The following is an 18,519-nucleotide window of genomic DNA, read 5'->3' on the forward strand; positions in this document are numbered from 1 at the left end:
CATTTAAGTTGTCCTTTTTTCTTTTCTCCTCGAAATGTGATAACAGGCATCCTGTATTTATATATCTGCATGCTGGTGTATTTAATTCTTTAGACTATATTCTCAAACTGAGATTGCTTGATTAAAATATGTGTATACTTTTTAACTTTACTATTGTAAATTTCAAACATATAATAAATTAGAAGGCATTGTATAATGAACTCACATCCACCCATCAGCCAGCTGCAATTTAATCCTTTTAAATTTTGATAGATGTTACTAGATTACTTTCTAAAAATTATTGAGGAATTCATATTCTCACCAGCACAACTGTCTGTTTCCCAAGCAGATGTTCTAACCAAATTGTCACTATTTCTTTAATTCTACTTTATTCCTCCAATATTGTTGGCCAAAAAAAAAAAAAAAAAAAACCCTCCTTATTTTACTTTGACTTCCATTCTAGTGAAATTGAGCATCTTGTCCTACATTCATCACCCGTGTAGATCTTCTATCCTCCACTTGCTTGTCTCTATTTTTGTCCATTTTTCTAGTGGGTTTTTGCCTTTTTCTATAGCAATTTATACATGCTTTGTAGATTTTATAGGTGTTAACTCTTGGTTTGTTGTATGTACTACAGATATTTCTCCTCTCCTTTCTCTTCTGCATTTTCGCTCTGTTAGTGACACCTTTTTCCACGTAAAATTGTTATTATTTATGGAGTCAAATGTGATTATCTTTTGATATATGGCTTCATTCCATGGTCTATGATCTATGTAAGTTTCAGGTCCACCTTCAAATTTCTTCTCACTTTCCCCCAAAACTCAATATGCTGCCACCACTCTGGCGTTCGTTTAGTTCCTGAAAAGCAAACTCCTTTCTTCCTCAAGGTCGTTCCACATGCGGTTCCTACTGATTAGAAGATTCTTCTGCCCACTTTTCACTGGCCTACTCTCCACTGATTTTCCACATCTCAGCATAAATGTTACAATCTCAGAAAGGTCTATCTGACTCCCAGTCTAAATCAGAAACCTCTGTTCTACTCCTGCATGGTACTTAACATTTTCCTTCATTACACATGTTCCGGTTATTGCTTTAAGCCTAACTGTGTGATTTTTGTTGTATGTCTCTTTCCTTCATTATATTTCAGGGTCCATGAGGGCAGACGTCAAGTGTGTTTGGTTAACTCCTCTACTCCCAGGACCTAGTATAGTCCCTGGAACATAACTATAGCTCACCATATAATTGATTGACAGCAGGAGTGAATATTCTGAGCGAACACATCACAAAAGATGGAGCATTTAAGCTAAGTCTTGAGAAATAAGTAATATTCAGCCAGGCTAGAAAAAAAAGGGCATATGAGTCAGGCATGAAGGTAGAACTTTTATTGGTGTATGGGAACTGGGAGATGGCAATAAAATAATGACTGTCACTTTCTTTGAGAGAAATGGAAGACAAACTTGAGTAGGTAGCTGCAGCCAGACCGTGAAGAGCTGTGAGAACAGTAGTCACATTGGTACTTTAGTAAGCACCATGACAATTTCACTGATTCTAGTAAGACCTTATGGGCACAATGACCATGTAAAAAGTCTATGAAGCTTGTAGATGACTAAGCTGTGGACACAGAGCCATGATCTTATGGCTTCCCTCAGAGATGAGGGAGAATGTGTTCTTCTGTCTCTTTATTTTCAGTGTCATCAGTGTCACGCGTGATGTGATTGTCCATTGCCTTTTCTGTTCCGTGTGGTACCATCTGAGGTAGCAGCTGTCCTAGTTGGTACTCCCTGTCCTCCAGGCACACTATGAATTTTTCTGTGTTTTGCACCCCTCCTCATGCAACGCCTAGATATCTGGTGAAGAAAATGATCCTCTCAATCCCACAGCGGTGGCCCCTGCATTTCCCTTCACACGCGTGACTTGGTGGCTTTGAAAGTAGCAGAGGAAAATGTTAGTCCTGGCAGCCAGGCAGGTAGTAAAGGCTTATTGATTTCCAAGTTCTATCTGAATCTCCTTTCTGAATCTCCAATGGATTCGGTAGGGGTTGAGATGTATCAGGCATGACCTCCTTCAAGCCATTTGTTTGACCTGCAGTAGCAAACATCAAAATGTGCAGGACATGGGTGGAGCTGGCGAGCAGGGAAGGATTTGAAACATTCGGCATTCAGTCATTCATCACCTCTCAGAAAACCACAGTGTGAGTCGAAATGAATGCATATCATATAAATCACTGCCTACCTGCTTTCCTGCAACTGTGGTACTTAAATGTGCATTCTTATGAGTGATTACATCATAATTGTTTCTTTTGGCCTATGTTGTATTGAAACACAAAAATGAAAATAATAATCATTTTCTTTTTTGGTGATGGGGAAAATAATTGTGCTAATCTCAATTCACAAATACCACAGGAGCCTACAATTCCAATTTTCTTTTCACAGTATTAGTAAAATTGGGTACTGGAAAAGTCAAATCTTCCCTTATAAATCTGAAACCATTTTTAAGGCTAGCTTAGAATTATAATAACTTCCACATCTATTAAGACACAGTGCAGAACTATGGTCTGATGGGATCATTTTAGGCAATTCTTTTTCTTCATTGGGGTGGAGACAAATGTTAAATTGATTACTTTTAATCTATGATAAAACCAGAAAGACTGGTCAAAGACTTTTTTTTTTTTTTTTTTTTTTTGGTGGTACGCGGGCCTCTCACTGTTGTGGCCTCTCCCGTTGCGGAGCACAGGCTCCGGATGCGCAGGCTCAGCGGCCATGGCTCACGGGCCCAGCCGCTCCGCGGCATGTGGGATCTTCCCGGACCGGGGCACGAACCCGTGGCCCTTGCATCGGCAGGCGGACTCTCAACCACTGCGCCACCAGGGAAGCCCAAAGACTTTTAAGTGAGAAAAAAAATTCAGTAAATGCATCTTTCCAATAGTTTCTTAAAAGGATTATTGTAAGGCAGTTGGTCTAATAATTTTAGGATAGCAGAATGATATATGTTGAGCATAATGTTTTATGACCCTTTATCTACCCCTCTTGGTCTGAAATATATAGCTCAAGTTGCATTTTTTTTTTATCATTGGTATATTTTATTCTTTATTATTTCTTAATATTGGTAATCTCTTACACTTCTTTTTTTTCTTAAAGCTTAAAGGCTGAATTTTCCTTGTTATCAGTATATAGTGAAACTCTTGCATCATTCTGATGTGACAGGGTCATGGCTGAGGATGTACCTATACACTAACAGTCTATATTGAAGAAATAAAACCAGCAATACAAATGTCCTGGAAACAACATTCTCACCCTGCAAAGCTAAGTTTGGAAACAACATAAATATAATAAGATTACAGTGAAAGAATAGCTCATCCAAGTATACAAAATAGTTTCATAAAAGTGACAATTTGAGCGATAAAAAGAACATCTGATGACATGGTTATTGCCTTGGTAAACTCGTCATCGGAAATACAAGGTCCCACCGCTCACCGAACCCTCATTTTATGTAACAGGAATTAGGATTTTAAGCATCGTTTCACGTGTAAAACATTATGTAAAAACATAAATCAAGAGCAGGTTTGCTTTTTAATAACAATATTTGGTTACTATGTTTCTAATCTCAGAATGGAAAGAAAGAATAACTAAAGGATGTCAGATGCTTTCCATTGCACAGTGAAACCTCTTTGGAAAAATTCATTAATATTCAAAAATTTACCTTTCAAAAATGCAGAGTTATTTTAGAACTTCAGTTGTGAATCATCTTGCTGAGTCAACGAGGGCTTTATTCTCCCGTGTGCACAGACTGTGGTTATGACCAGACACAATCAAACAGTGGCAAACTGGTAACTATAGGCTCCAGTGCAAAGCTGAACGGCCTAATGTGCTCACCTTCCCTGCTTCATAATCAAAGTTTTCTGAAATTGGTAATAAAACATTTGATAAAGCATAGAATTTTATTCTTAAACAAATTTAGAAAGTTAAATTTTAAAATAAAGCAAACCAATGTAAAGCACCAAGGCTGTGTTCTAATGAAATAATCACATTGAGACCTGTTTTTTTTTTTTTTTTTTTGCGGTACGCGGGCCTCTCACTGTCGTGGCCTCTCCCGTTACGGAGCACAGGCTCCGGACGTGAAGGCTCAGCGGCCATGGCTCACAGGCCCAGCCGCTCCGTGGCATGTGGGATCTTCCCGGACCGGGGCACGAACCCGTGTCCCCTGCATCGGCAGGCAGACTCTCAACCACTGCGCCACCAGGGAAGCCCGCCATAGGGACAGTTTTAAAGTGTGATGTGAAATCAGGAACTTGGCAATAAGTTTTGTCCCTCATTGAACACCCGGCTGAGTAATGTACCAACTCGAAGAGGCAGAGTCCTGACCCCCGCTGGCCTGGCCTTCCTTTACTGAGTGGGGAGGGACACACCAACTGTGCTCTCCGAGGGCCACCTAGAGGGATACCAAGAGCTGGGGGAGGGATGCAGAGGAGAGGTAGGGAGGGGGAAGAAGTAGGAGAAAGAATAGGCAGGAGCATGGAGTGGGTGACCAAGGGCCAAAGGAGCTGGTAAGAAGTAAGACTTGGCACGTGGTCCTCTCCACTCTGTTGTATAGCCAGTTGTGTCTCTTAAACATGTTTGTTCTATGGTATTTCTTAACTGGATCTATATTAGTTCCTATTTGGGGAAATCATGTTCTTTCACAGATACAGTGCCAAGGACTATCAAAAGTAAAGAAGGAACATACATCAGGACGATTTCTTTTTCTGTGGTGGTAGTTTTAAAATAACTATTCAGCAAGTTTAAGGATAAGTTAAAATTTTAAATATTTCACTTTTTAACTTTTTTGTGCAGAGCAACAAATGGGTTTATTATTCTTTTTATGTGACAAGGCCCTGGAATCTGTCTTTTACCCTTACTGTGCATTCTTTACAATGAATTATTACCTGATATGAGTAAACTGGTTTAGGGTATCATGTGGAAATATGTTAATAACTGTCCTAGTACCTGAGAGACTATTCCTTTCTAAGTAATCAGAGAAATAATTTGACAGTGACAAACAAGAAAATTCGTAGAGCTAGCTTATAATATTCTTGATAAATCTGGGCCAAAGCAGGCCATATGGAAAATTAGAGACCATCAGATCTTGCCAGATATTTGAGAGAGAGAGAGAGAGAGAGAGAGAGAGGGAATTAAAATAAATTTTTATCTGTCCTTAAGATAACACTATCTGTACACAAGTCCCAGAAATATTTCCATAGCCATTTGGCTGAGAAGTGCCTTATATGAAAGAGGTTATAACCCTCGTGACAGCCTTTTGTCCTCACCACTATTATCAGTAGCTTTCGAGTCATTTAGGCAAAAATCGAAGGCCTTCATATTGCCATTAAGGTGTGCACGTGCACTTTCCCCACACGTAGTAGACCTACCACTACCATTCTTTCTCTCTGAGGGGTAAGTGATGACTGGCATCCTTCAGTAAAATGAAGATAGAATTACATGGGAAATTTTTGATTAAGTAAAATAATCTATTATTACAGTGTTCACATAAACTATGTGTAATCCATGATGATATTTTTTATTTTATGAATCATTAAAATAGGGTATATAGGCCTAAACCCTTAGGATATTTCATCTACTCTACTTTTTTTCTTTTCTTTTTGCTAGCCAGCTAGCCTGAAGTGAAAGTATGGGTGGAGCTGAATACTTGCCCATTTCCAGTTACACCGATAACATGTAAATGCCTTGTCTTATTCTTTGCCCATCATCAGTGGGTCCTATTGAAGCTTTCCATTGATCTGGGCTCCTTGTACCTCTGAGCCCCATGTGATGAATAGGCTACATTAGCTTAGTTTTATTTACAAATCACTTAACTTTTGACTATTCAGAGACTTACTGCTAATTTATACCTGTTCCATTCTTTCAGCACCTCTCTTATATTCTCTTTTACCTGTTTTTTTAAGTGTTCTCATCACTGCTACAACAAAGAAATGGAGACAGAGTGAAAGTAACATTTAGTTAATTTGTTTTTTAGCACTGCTGAGAAAAAAACACTTGTAGATTTTTAAAAATTATTTAGAAGGTCTTGATTTAGTTTACTAGGAAGTGTAAAGAGAATGCAAAATACTCAAATCCATGAGATATAAGAATTGCTTATGGAGGTTTCTGCTTAAATTCCTTTCTTCATATTGTCATGAATGGTGAAGAGATGACTGTATTTTTTAATAAAAAATATTAACCAAATTATATAAGAGGGCATTTAGCCTTTTTAGCCATGTATGCTATTATCTACATTTAAATTAATATGAAATTCCTCAGAGATTTTTCAGTGATCATCAAAATAAACCATTAATGACAATCAATATGGGAACCACATTTATAATTCATGAAAATAATTACATTTCTCTAGCCTTTTATTGCACATCTGGGAGAGATGTCCCATTAACCCTTAAGTGTATAAATACTTCTGATCTTAGCACAGAAGTTAAGAAAATTATCACTTAGCTTTCAGATTGGAAGCATAAACAGAAAAAAAAAATTGTTAAATAATCAGTTAGATATGGAAGCAACCGCATATTCCAAACAGACCTAAAATAATATCTGTGGTGGTTATTAATTTTTAATGTGAATTAGGGGAAAAAAGGGATAAAATGTTTCACCATTGGGTTTGTGGAGGGTTTTTTTGGTAGGCTAGTTTTATGATATTTAGAATCTTTGTTTATACATGGGTTACAGAGCTGTTTCAGGCCTGCATGCGAAGCAACCTTTTGGCTGGAGTCGCAAAAAAGACAAGTATTTTCCTTAAACAGGAGGCATTTCTCAAATGGCTCTATGGCAAAATGGAAGCGTTTGAGGCTTTGCTTTGGTCTTTGTAATCTCATTCTGGTTTTACCACCAGTTTGGCTTTGGTGCACTCCTTCTACAGTTGTGAAAACATATCACAACTATCTGAGCTGATAAAAATAAAATTAAAATTCTTTGGCAAGATGGTCCATTTACAATACCAATTCCTAAATGGAAAAAAGAGGCCATATATATTCTTAGTTTAGAAAATGTAAGCCCTGCATTGCATTAAAACTCGCAAGTCTGACTATCATGAGCTATACGATTAGGATTTTTTCTCCATTCTCCCCGTTCTTTTCTGACAGACAGAGTGAGGTGATTATGAAAATGTGTTTAAAATGAAAGCATTCCATCAGGTGTGGGGAAATGATTTAGGTAATATTTAAATAAAACCCCTTTTCCAGCTCTTGAGAGACCATGGTAAAAGAACGTTCCACAAAATGAGCAAGTACAAAGTTGTCATTTAGTGAAAGTTAGCAGCTGAGCTAATTGGCAGACTTCGGCAAAGGTGACTGCATTTGAGAGAGAAAGTGCTGCTTTTGGCTTGTCACATAGTGACAGAGTTCCTGCAGCAGGTTCTGTTCTTCTTGAGAGGAAATTAATTTCCTGTAATCAAATGCTGCGGATTATAGTCTTTGTCTCCTTCTGCCTCAGCCACAGAAGCAACTCCAAGGCTTTTTTATTCAACAACGTTACATGAGCTTTTGTAAAACAAGCAGGAATACATTCAGCATACGAGGGTTTTACCTGCCACATTTTGTAGCTCCAGAACAAATGGCTGCTTTGAGACTGAGAGCTATTCCTTTGTAAGTGACTATATTTGTAAGGCTTTATTTGGGGAATGAAAGTGACGGCAAGAAACCCACATTTAGGCAGATGAAATCTTGGTGATGTTTGAAAATCGAATTACAAAGCAACATAGTGCTATATGGTAGGAAAATGATTCCCAGTAACTAATAGGAACTTCTGTAGAAATATAAAAAAAAAAGGGGACTTCCCTGGTGGTCCAGTGGTTAAGACTGTGCACTCCCAATGCAGGGGGCACGTGTTCAACCCCTGCTCAGGGAACTAAGATCCCACATGCCGCATAGCACGACCAAAAAGGAAAAAGCCCTCTTGCTTAGCCACCCGGAGCACCGTTGAAGAGTTTAAGGGTTAGTGGGTATAAAAAAGAAATCCCCCTCCCTATCGGGGAGGGATATATATATATATATATATATATATATATATATATATATATATATATATATATAAAATTACTAGTGATAGTGAAATAAAAGTACCATTTTAGCTTTCTTGAACTGTTCAGTTTCTGGTGTGTGTATATATACACACACACACCTTCCACATATACACACTATTTATGCAATCTTGAGATTATTTAAGTTCATTATGCATAATTTACAAAGAACAACATTTTGAAAGTTATAGCATTTTTAATTCATTACATCTGAAAAGTTATCTTTTTTCTGTAAGACAAGGGAGAGGATGGAGATTCAGACAAAGAGAGAAAACACAATCAATCCTTAGAGAAAAATGACCTGTGATCAGAGATGGGATAGAATCTTATCTCTCTACAGCTCCTTTTCTTTTTAATTCTTTTAAATAATAATAAATTTATTACGTAGAGGAAGAGAGCCGCTCCCCCCTCCTGCTATCTATAAACTAAATCCCAGGACTTTTCTCCCCATCTGTGGTCAGTTTCAGTGCCCGACTAGGCCTTGGAGAAAATAGCAATGCCCCCTGTGATCCATTTCTTGTACCCAAGGAAGAACTTTATACTTTGGAAAGATTGAATGAGGGTTTGTCAGTTAAATAAAAGTGGGGCAGCCAGTCCTTTATTTATGATCATCTACTAGGTACTGAATTTTGACTCAAAACCAGTCTAGATGGTCTTTAAAGTATTTTAAAATATTTTCTTACTTTCTCCTCTCAAATTTAGTTTCGGTGATCACTCAACCACTGCCAGTGAATGAATAACATACACACATACTGATATGAACAAATAAACCTCCAACCGAAAAGAAAAGTAGTTGTTTTCGTTTGTAAAATTGTGACTAAAATAACACTTTTAAAAGTAGGCAATTAGACTATTAAAAGTGCCCGGGTTATCTTTTTGTTCAACACTGTATTCATTGCAGTAGGAGGCACTACAATTTCTGAAGTAATCCTAAATGTAGCTATCTTGTTTCAGTCTAGAGTGAACCGTAAGCGTTTTGTATCAATATCAATTCGATTCTTAAAATGATAAACTCTAATATTATCGGGTAGAGTCATTATGATGTTATGATTTTGTTCTCCATGTTGGGTTTATTGTTTTTCACCTGACACATCAACATGGCCCTTTAGAACTACATGGAGCTTATTTGGAGCTACACTTCCAAGAACCTGTTAACAAAATCGATCTGTGAAAAAGAAAAGATGGCAACAGATCTCTGTCGCAGTGCTTTGATTCACAGTCCCTCGTTTTTAGTGACCAAGAGGAATAGGAATTGCTCCATTTAGCAACAGTATCCTTTTTCTAGAGCAGTCGATGCTATTCCATTAGGCCTGGAAATAGACGGTAAATGTAGCTCTCTGGCATTCAGGAAACTCCATAATCACTTGGTGTTTTTTTTCCCACCCTCTTTCCTACAGCCAACCCAACCCGGGCAGGCGGGAGAGAGCCATACCCAGGCTCAGCAGAAGTGATTCGGGAGTCCAGCAGCACCACGGGCATGGTTGTGGGGATCGTAGCCGCTGCCGCCCTGTGCATCCTCATCCTCCTCTACGCCATGTACAAATACAGAAACCGGGATGAAGGCTCATACCACGTGGATGAGAGTCGAAACTACATCAGTAACTCAGCACAGTCCAATGGGGCTGTAGTAAAGGAGAAACAACCCAGCAGTGCGAAAAGCGCCAACAAAAACAAGAAAAACAAGGATAAAGAGTATTACGTCTGATCCCAAGATCTGAAAAGGACCCTTGTATAGAAATAGTCTTCATTTTATCTGAGACATAATATAAACTTATTTACTTTCCTTTTTATGAAGCACATAAAAAAGAAGACAGGGAATGCAATCAGGAAGGAAAGACTGTTTTTAAAAAATAAAAACAAAGTATCTCATGCTCTTGTTTCTCCAAAAAAGAAAAAAAAAAAAGCAGAGGTCAATAAATTCCCTAACATCCACAGTGTTTTAATTTACTCTGCCTGTCTTTATGTTGCTGGAACATTTCTAAAAGACAGTGGTGATCGCACGCATTCATAAAGCAAAGGAGTATTACAACATCGGGAGGCACAACACAAAAACAACACAAAACACAACACAGAAAAAGAAGCTACCTGTGATCCCGGATTTAGCCAAAGTGCTAGCACTTTCCCGAGAAGTCAATTAGTCTGATTGCCAGAGAAGACTGTCATTTTGAGTGACTCGACCTGCAAACCTTTTCAGAGTTCGTCACCTGGCACAACTGGAGCAGTGGCTGGAACTTGCACTTGAAACAAAGTGCTGGCTTTTTTGAAGACTTGTGTAGGAACACATTCAAAAAGCCCCCTTCTGGTTGTGAGGGCAAAAAAAACAAAGTATGGAGGCCTTATTTTCAACAATGTGAAAGATAAGGCACATTTTCACACTAAAATTTGAAAACAGAAAGAAAAAAACAAGAGGGTATAGATGCAATCATTGGGAAATTTTCATGCACGCTTAATATGTTATTACATGTGTTTATATAAAATCCATCTCTGTGTGCTTTCTGGACTGTGATAAGTGACGTTTTATAGCCTGTTGTATAGAAAATGCAAAATATATCTCTGCTCTTCAGCCATTTTTGGTAAATTCAATGTTATAAGTGTTGCTAACTATAGGGAGTTTTATGACATCAGATCAACAATTATTTCAGGGTTTCCTTTTTTTGCCACCATTATAAATTGCCACAATTACTTACTTTTTTAAAAAAAATTTACAATGTAGTGTTTATTCTAAGGAAGATATGTATGAATGTATATAAAAAGACTCAGCTACTTTTTTTTCCTTACATGTACAGCCTTCATTCTGTTGCAGTTAAGTTTTAGTATTTGTATGAAAGGTGTGATTTAGAAGGTAAACTATATACATATAATCTTCTCTGCTCCCCCAGATACTCACATTTCCCACATACATTCCTCATTCACGATCACAAATCTGCGCACGCACACACACCCACACACACGCACACACACGCACACACAAATCCAGAGGAATCCATCAGATAGGATGGAAGACCCAGACGTACATGTAATAGCAAATATTTACTGACAAGTTGAAAAGCAGAAAGGAAGATCATTGTGCCAACATATTGATGACAAATGGGGTGATTTGCTTCATTGAGATCATGCTCCCAGGAAACCTCCAGATTTTAGTCCCTAATGAAATGGAACCTTTCCTTATCAAATAGACCATCGATGGTATATTGCTGCATGAATATGAACCATTAGGTGGGCAGGTATGGAAGCAAAATTGGTTGATCTACACCTTAACCCTGGCTGCTGCAAATGTAAACCTTTTGTCCAATAAAATTATATATATATATATATATATATATATATAGTCTCTGAACCTGACGTGCATGATAAACATTTTTGGAAAGTAAACACTTTCTCAACTAAGAAAGTATTTTCAGTAATTTTTGATTCTGTACTACTACCCATTTAAGAAAATCATTATTTGTTGATTATAGACTATAATTTAACTTTTCTGGTTTTACACATATATCATTAAATATAGTTTTAGTTTAACACACATTAAGTAGTAGAAATGTATAGATTATTCACTTGTTTTTGCATATTGTTTCAATGATGTTCATAGCAATAAATTATTAGTATGAGAAGGAAATGCAATATTAGATTGGAAGGTGATGCCTCAGTAAAAATTGGTCGCATTACTTTAACATCTCCTAAAAGAATGATATTAGATTTCATGGAAGAGAAGAATACTTTTACAATTAGCTTTAATCAGAAAAGGCAAAAAATGCAAAACATCTTCTGTGATACTTCAGTTGATGAAAAAAGCCAAGACGTGGCCTGGATTTCAGACATACAGCACCTTAGATATATGTCTAATTCATAGCAAATCACCACCATCTATGGTTGCCAAGTTGCCAAGTAATTGCTGTATATGAAATGTCTTAAAGGGTTTTCATGACCCAGAAAGTAGAGGTATAAAACTAAAATTTATTATCCATTACTTGTGTTTCAGATTTTCTTCTTTTTTAATTTGCCAGGTTAAAGGATTCATAAGTAGTTGTTGTTTTCCTCTCATCCAGTCTTACTCAGGGAGAGCCAGTGAAATAGAAGGTAAATATAAAACCACTCATTTACATCTTGAGGTTTAAAAAAAAAATGGTTGCTTTTCCATTTGATCTACTGAACTTGAACTAGTTTCCATCTGGGAAGATTCTAAATTGTGATAGAAAATAACTTAAATAATGGTATTTTTAAGCAGTATATCTCTGAAGCATGTTGTTTGGAACTGATTTCAGTGTTTCTTTCCAGCATAAATTTTAAACTTTCGTGCAATATTGTCGGTAAAAATATTTCTAATGTTATTGGCCTACACAAAATCTAGCATTTTTTTTTTCTTTTTTTCTTCTTTCTTTCTTTGTAAATGTGGAAAGAAAAGAGAGGAGCAGGAGCTAGGGAGAAAAAAGATATGAATAAAATCCCAAGTATCTTCATACCAAATGTATCAGGGTTCCATGCATAGTTGGCAGTTAATAGAGGATTTAACACTACCTGGCATAAATTTGATTACATCTCTAGACTGTAACTTTTCTGATTGAATATGCTTCTTTTTTATCCATGTAATGTGTTGCCTTTAAAAAAAAATACTACAATAATGTGTGAGGTGGTCAATCCCTAAGATATCAAAGAAAGGCCACATGACCCTACCCTTCTAGTGCTTTGTGTGATTGGGTACCTAAGGGTTTGGTTTTGTTTTGTTTTTCTGTTGCAAGGCCAACTTATCCATTATTGGAAATGCTAAGCAAGTGGAATTTACTGTTTTGTTAATAAAATATTTCTTAATACAACTGTGGATTTATTGATTTTTTAAAAGTAATTGCAACACCCTTTGGGGACAAAGTGGCACCATAAGGAAGACTGCATTTGAAAGGAAAACCCATCCTTAGACAAGCAGAGGAAGAATACCAACTCTGTTTTCTGGATTTTAGTATTCATTAAGCACCTCTACATTGATACACTTAAAGATACAGCCACTAAATGTACTTTTGTTTACATCTGTTCATCTTACTATGTGTGAAACCACGAACTCATACATGAACATGCTGATTTCATAAATATGGTTTTCTCTATAAAAAGCAATGTAATTCAGGTTAAGTAAATTTGTGATTAAATTTACCTAGTTGTGATTTCTCATTTCTAGGCTCCTATAGCTTCTACTCATTGTTTCTAATTCTCTTTGTGCAAAACAGAATGTACCCCATATTCCACATGACAACCATTCCAATATTGTTATCCCCCTTCCATATTTGCCTGGGTTTTCTCTTCTTCAGTCTTAACTTTCTGGTTTCCCTTGGTCATTACTTAAGTTATATGGACGCTAAAGTTCTCATAATCTTAATACCCTTCTTTTGAACCTCTGTTCTTCTCAAAATGTGATACAAAAATGATCATAGTGTTTTTAAGACCAAATTATAATGGCTTTATCACCTTCCTTGATTTGAAGTTTATTCTCTATAATTCTAACACTTAAGGTTTCATTTTTTAAAGAAAAATCTTGTAATACTTATATCAATTATAATGAATTTGCGATCAACTACCATCATCAGATTTCTTTCCATGACAAGTTGCCTTTAACTTGTACTTATGAAATTGGTTATTTGATTTAAATGCAGGACTCTGTATCTATCCATGAGAAATTCATTGTATTGTATTGATTGTATTCAGTTCAGTTGTAGTAAATACTAGCCAGCTGAGATAAATTGTTACCTTGCATCTCTCATATGGTCTTCTGACACGAAATCATTGGCAAATTTTAGACACATTTAGGGAAAATATGTTCACTAGGAAAGATATTAGGCATGCCTCAAGAGACCGCCTTCTAAACAATGCTTCTTAACTGGGTGGGGCGTGGGTGTGGGGAAGATGAGGTACCGTCTGGACAGTGTTGATTGACATGATGGTGGGAAATGCTACAAGTGTGTACAGGGTTGAGATTGGGGTGCTGCTAAACAACTTATAGTGGGCAGGAAAGCCTCCCCCAAACAAACAATTATCTTGTCCAAAATGTTAACATTGCCAAAGTTGAATATCAACTAGTTAGGATAATACCTATCAACGTGCCAATCATCTTTAAGTGGAGATTAACTCAGTGTATCTTGTCTATTGGAAGATCATGAGAAACTAAGTCTTCTTGCAAGCAGGATACAGAATAATTTCCTCCTAATGTGTTGGTCAATCTATTGAGAAAGGGAATTAGTGTAATGCCTAATGCTGTTTATTAATGATTACATCTTCTTTTAAAAATTAGCCACAAACATCTGTTTTTTACAATCGTTCCGATTTTAATTTCAAGCTCATCACTGTAGAATTTAAAACATCCTTTGAGTATTACTTTTAAAATTAGGGCAAAACTTGACTCCTCCATTCTTCTAGCATCACTTCTTGTTGTCTAAAAATGTCAAAATAACTGGTATAATTTCTGTGATCACATTAAAGTTCTCTGGACTGTATTTGGCCTTGATGTGGACAAACTTTTGAAGATGGGAGCTATAAATCATTCACTCCACCTACCTCAGGCATCAGTTCTCACTGGTACCCTATTCGTTGGACTCTGATTTTAGTATACTGAAGTACAGTATTGTTACTCATTATTAAGTCCTACACAGCTGATTTTTATCCAGTACTGGGCGAAATCACCTTTTCTTTGAGCGCCAAACGTAGAAGTTGCCTGTGTTTAAGGACCATGTTGTCATGAAAACCCATATCTTTATTTTTCTCTGAACATGTAATAAGTATGTAAGAATTAAGACTAAGTGCAAATCAGATTTCTAATGTCCATCTCATGTTCATTCCAGGCTTCTGCTTATTGAGCAAACAAAACTAAGTCATTCCCATTATTTACATTTTTATTTTTTGTTATGTTTAAACAAATAGCACCTATAGCTGAAATTCTGTTTATAGGAAATGTCCTCATCCTACACATATTACTAACATGGTGCAAATGACTAGCAATGGCCTTTGTAGCAGTCGACAAGGACTGCATTACAAGCCCAAGAATAAACACACACAAACACACACAAATTTGATATTTTGTCATTATGAAAATGTGGAATGATTCCCCTACCCTGACTTTTAAAATACTTTTATAACAAGAGAAATGGTAGTCTATGCAAAAGCATTAGTGGAAAAATTCAGTAAGGAACAGAGAGTAAAATACATTCTTGCCCTAGACCCCCTCAAGGGTGCATGTGATTCCAGCGAATGTGAAGAGGGCAATACCAATAACTAATATGACTTTTCGGTCTCTTGGTGATTATTAGCTGTTGGAGAAACTCTTGCTCAAACTAACCAATGAATAAATAGCCCAGGACCATTTTAGTTGGTTCTAATTTGGCACAAATTGTAAAGACGATTCCCCCAAATATGGTTGGAATCACACAGTTCAGACTGGCAACGGCATTACAATAATAAGGTTCTAGAGGATGTGGATGGGATTGCCTGCTGCATTGAAAATAAACAGAAATAATAGTATCAATAAAGCCAAATGTTGGTTTTGGAAAGGATTCATCAAGTAGAACTTACGGAATGGTCAAGGTAAAAGAAAAATTTTAAAAATATTAGGAATTTTTATTAAATGAGGCAGAATTATAAATACTACAGAGATAAAAAGACGTTATGAGGATATTAGTAGCTTTGTCCATTTCACCTAAGTTTTAAAATTTACTAATAAGCAGACTTGTGATAATTTAAACTGAGGACAATTGTAGCCATCTACGTAAAGGTAATAAACAGACAATTGGCTGAATATGTTTGAACTCAAGATTATCTGAGCTAGAAATTGAAATCTAAGCTATTGCTACACCTGGGGTGTCTAAAGCCATATAAGTGGGTGCCATTACCCAAGATGCAAAGAAAAGCAAAGGGACTTCATAGGAATAAGATCTACAGACCTCAAGTATTTATAGGTTATGGGTGAGAAACTTGCCATGCAGGTATGAGGAATGCCAGGAGAACACAGTGTCATTAAAACAAAAGGGAGTGGAAGATGAGGAATATTTTATTTTGTTAGGTGTTAAAGTAAAACAATCTCTGGTGATTGACACGTGCCCGGAATTACTGATTTTGTTTTAGCAAACCTGTAAGAGAAAAAATTAATTTACAGGTTCAAGAGAGAAAGGAATAGTTCAGATAATGAGGCCTGGATCTAGCTGCTTAACACCGGGATTCTCAACCCTGATAGCTCTTTAAAATCACCTGTTGGGGGAAGGAATCAAGATGGTGGACGAGGAAGACGCTGCGCTCACCGCCTCCCAGGAGCACGCCAAAATTACAACTACTTGCAGAGCTACTGTCTCTGAGAACAACCTCAGGACCAGCAGAAAAGATTTTCCACCACTAAAGATATAAAGAAATCACCAGGAGGAAGGTAAGAGGGGGCAGAGACTCAGTCTCCTCAGACGCACATCCCCAGGTCGGGCCCCACAAGCGGGAGGGAGTCGGGGAGGGACATCACAACCGCAGAGGCCCTCCCGGAGGAGCCTGCGGACGGACGAGCCTCACGCCGGGATCCCCAGTCAGCTCCTGCACCGGAAGACAAGGCCCTAGAAAGTCAAGCTTTGAAAACCAGCGAGGCTTATGTTTAGGGGAGCCCGAAAGCTATAGAAAATAGAGACTTCACTTTCTTTCTTTCTTATTTATTTTGGCTGCGTTGGGTCTTCGTTGCTGCACACGGGCTTTCTCTAGCTGCGGCGAGCGGGGGCTATTCTTCGTTGTGGTGCGCGGGCTTCTCATTGCGGTGGCTTCTCTCGTGGAGCACGGGCTCTGGGCGCGTGGGCTTCAGCAGTTGTGGCGCACGGGCTTAGTTGCTCCGCGGCATGTGGGTTCTTCCCAGACCAGGGCTTGAACCCTTGTCCCCTACAGTGGCAGGCGGATTCTTAAGCACTGCGCCACAAGGGAAGCCCTTATTTTATTTATTTATTTATTTTTGGCTGTGTTGGGTCTTTGTTGCTGCGCCCGGGCTTTCTCTAGTTGCCGCGAGTAGGGGCTACTCGTCGTTGTGGTGCGCGGGCTTCTCTTGTCGCAGAGCACGGGCTCTAGGTGCGTGGGCTTCAGTAGGTGCGGCCAAGACGTCACTTTCAAAGGGCATTCATAACATTTCACATTCTCCAAATCCCAGCACAGTGGCAGTAGTTTGAAAGATATCTGGGAGGATGTGGAGAAAAGGAAACCGTTGTGCACTGTTGGTGGGAATGTGAATTGATGCAGCCACTATGGAAAATAGTTTGGAGTTTCCTTAAAAAAATTAAAAATAGATGGGAATTCACTGGTTAGGACTGCGAGCTTCCACTGCAGGGGTCACGGTGTGGCCAAAAAAAAAAAGCGCCCCATAAAGCTTATGGTAGTAAAAAAAGAGGGGAGCTAAAAAAAAAATTTAAACAGAGTTGCTGGATGATCCAGCAATTTCATCTCTGGTATTTACCTGAAGAAAACAAAAACACTAATTCAAGTAACCTAAGTGACACACACACACACACACACACGAATATTACTCAGCCATAAAAAAAATCTTGCTATTTGTGACAACATACATAGATCTAGAGGGTTCTATGCTAAGTTAAATACCACATTGTCTCAATTATATGTAGCATCTAAAAAACAAAATAAAACAGACTCACAGATACCAAAAACAAACCTGAAATTGCCAGAAGGGAGTGTGATGGGGGAAATGGGAGAAATAAGTGAAGGGGATTAAGAGAGACAAACCTCTGGTGATATGATAAATAAGTCAGGGATTAATTAATATATGGCAAAAAGAATATGGTTAATAATCGTCTGATAACTTTGGGGACAGATGGTTACGAGACTTACTGTGGTGATCATTTTCATAATGTATGCAAATGTCAAATCATTATGTTATACACCTGAAACTAACATAGCATTGTACTTCAGCTATCGTTCAATAAAAATAAAGTTCACCTGGTCAACTTTAACGACCAATAATGACCAAATGTCAAATCATTATGTTATACACCTGAAACTAACATAGCATTGTACTTCAGCTATAGTTCAATAAAAATAAAGTTCACCTGGTCAACTTTAACGACCAATAATGACCAAATGTCAAATCATTATGTTATACACCTGAAACTAACATAGCATTGTACTTCAGCTATAGTTCAATAAAAATAAAGTTCACCTGGTCAACTTTAACGACCAATAATGACCAAATGTCAAATCATTATGTTATACACCTGAAACTAACATAGCATTGTACTTCAGCTATAGTTCAATAAAAATAAAGTTCACCTGGTCAACTTTAAAGCTCAATAATGACCAGACCTTGCCCTGGCAGCTTAAATAGAGCCCAGAGATTTTCTAATCAGTTAATTTACTGATTAGTTATTATATACATTTATTAATTTATAAAACTTGCTAGGTGGTTCTAATGGACACCAACAGTTAAGATGGATCACAGAAGATACCTCTTGGAATAATCTGTCCATGTGTCCTTAAGCTATAAAC

General features: G+C 37.5%; 1 protein-coding gene across 1 annotated transcript in view; it reads left to right on the forward strand.

Moving 5' to 3' along the window:
• NRXN1 (neurexin 1) overlaps positions 1 to 13,142 on the forward strand; it is a 689,266-nt gene extending 676,124 nt beyond the window's left edge. Inside the window, exon 16 of the mRNA XM_073791370.1 lies at positions 9,435 to 13,142. Within this exon, the coding sequence (XP_073647471.1) occupies positions 9,435 to 9,742 (308 nt within the window). The 3' untranslated portion in view covers positions 9,743 to 13,142. The remainder of the gene's footprint in view (positions 1 to 9,434) is intronic.
• The last annotated feature ends 5,377 nt before the right edge of the window (positions 13,143 to 18,519 follow it).

Source organism: Tursiops truncatus, chromosome 14 (genome assembly GCF_011762595.2).
Source record: "Tursiops truncatus isolate mTurTru1 chromosome 14, mTurTru1.mat.Y, whole genome shotgun sequence".
Taxonomy (NCBI): Eukaryota; Metazoa; Chordata; class Mammalia; order Artiodactyla; family Delphinidae; genus Tursiops; species Tursiops truncatus.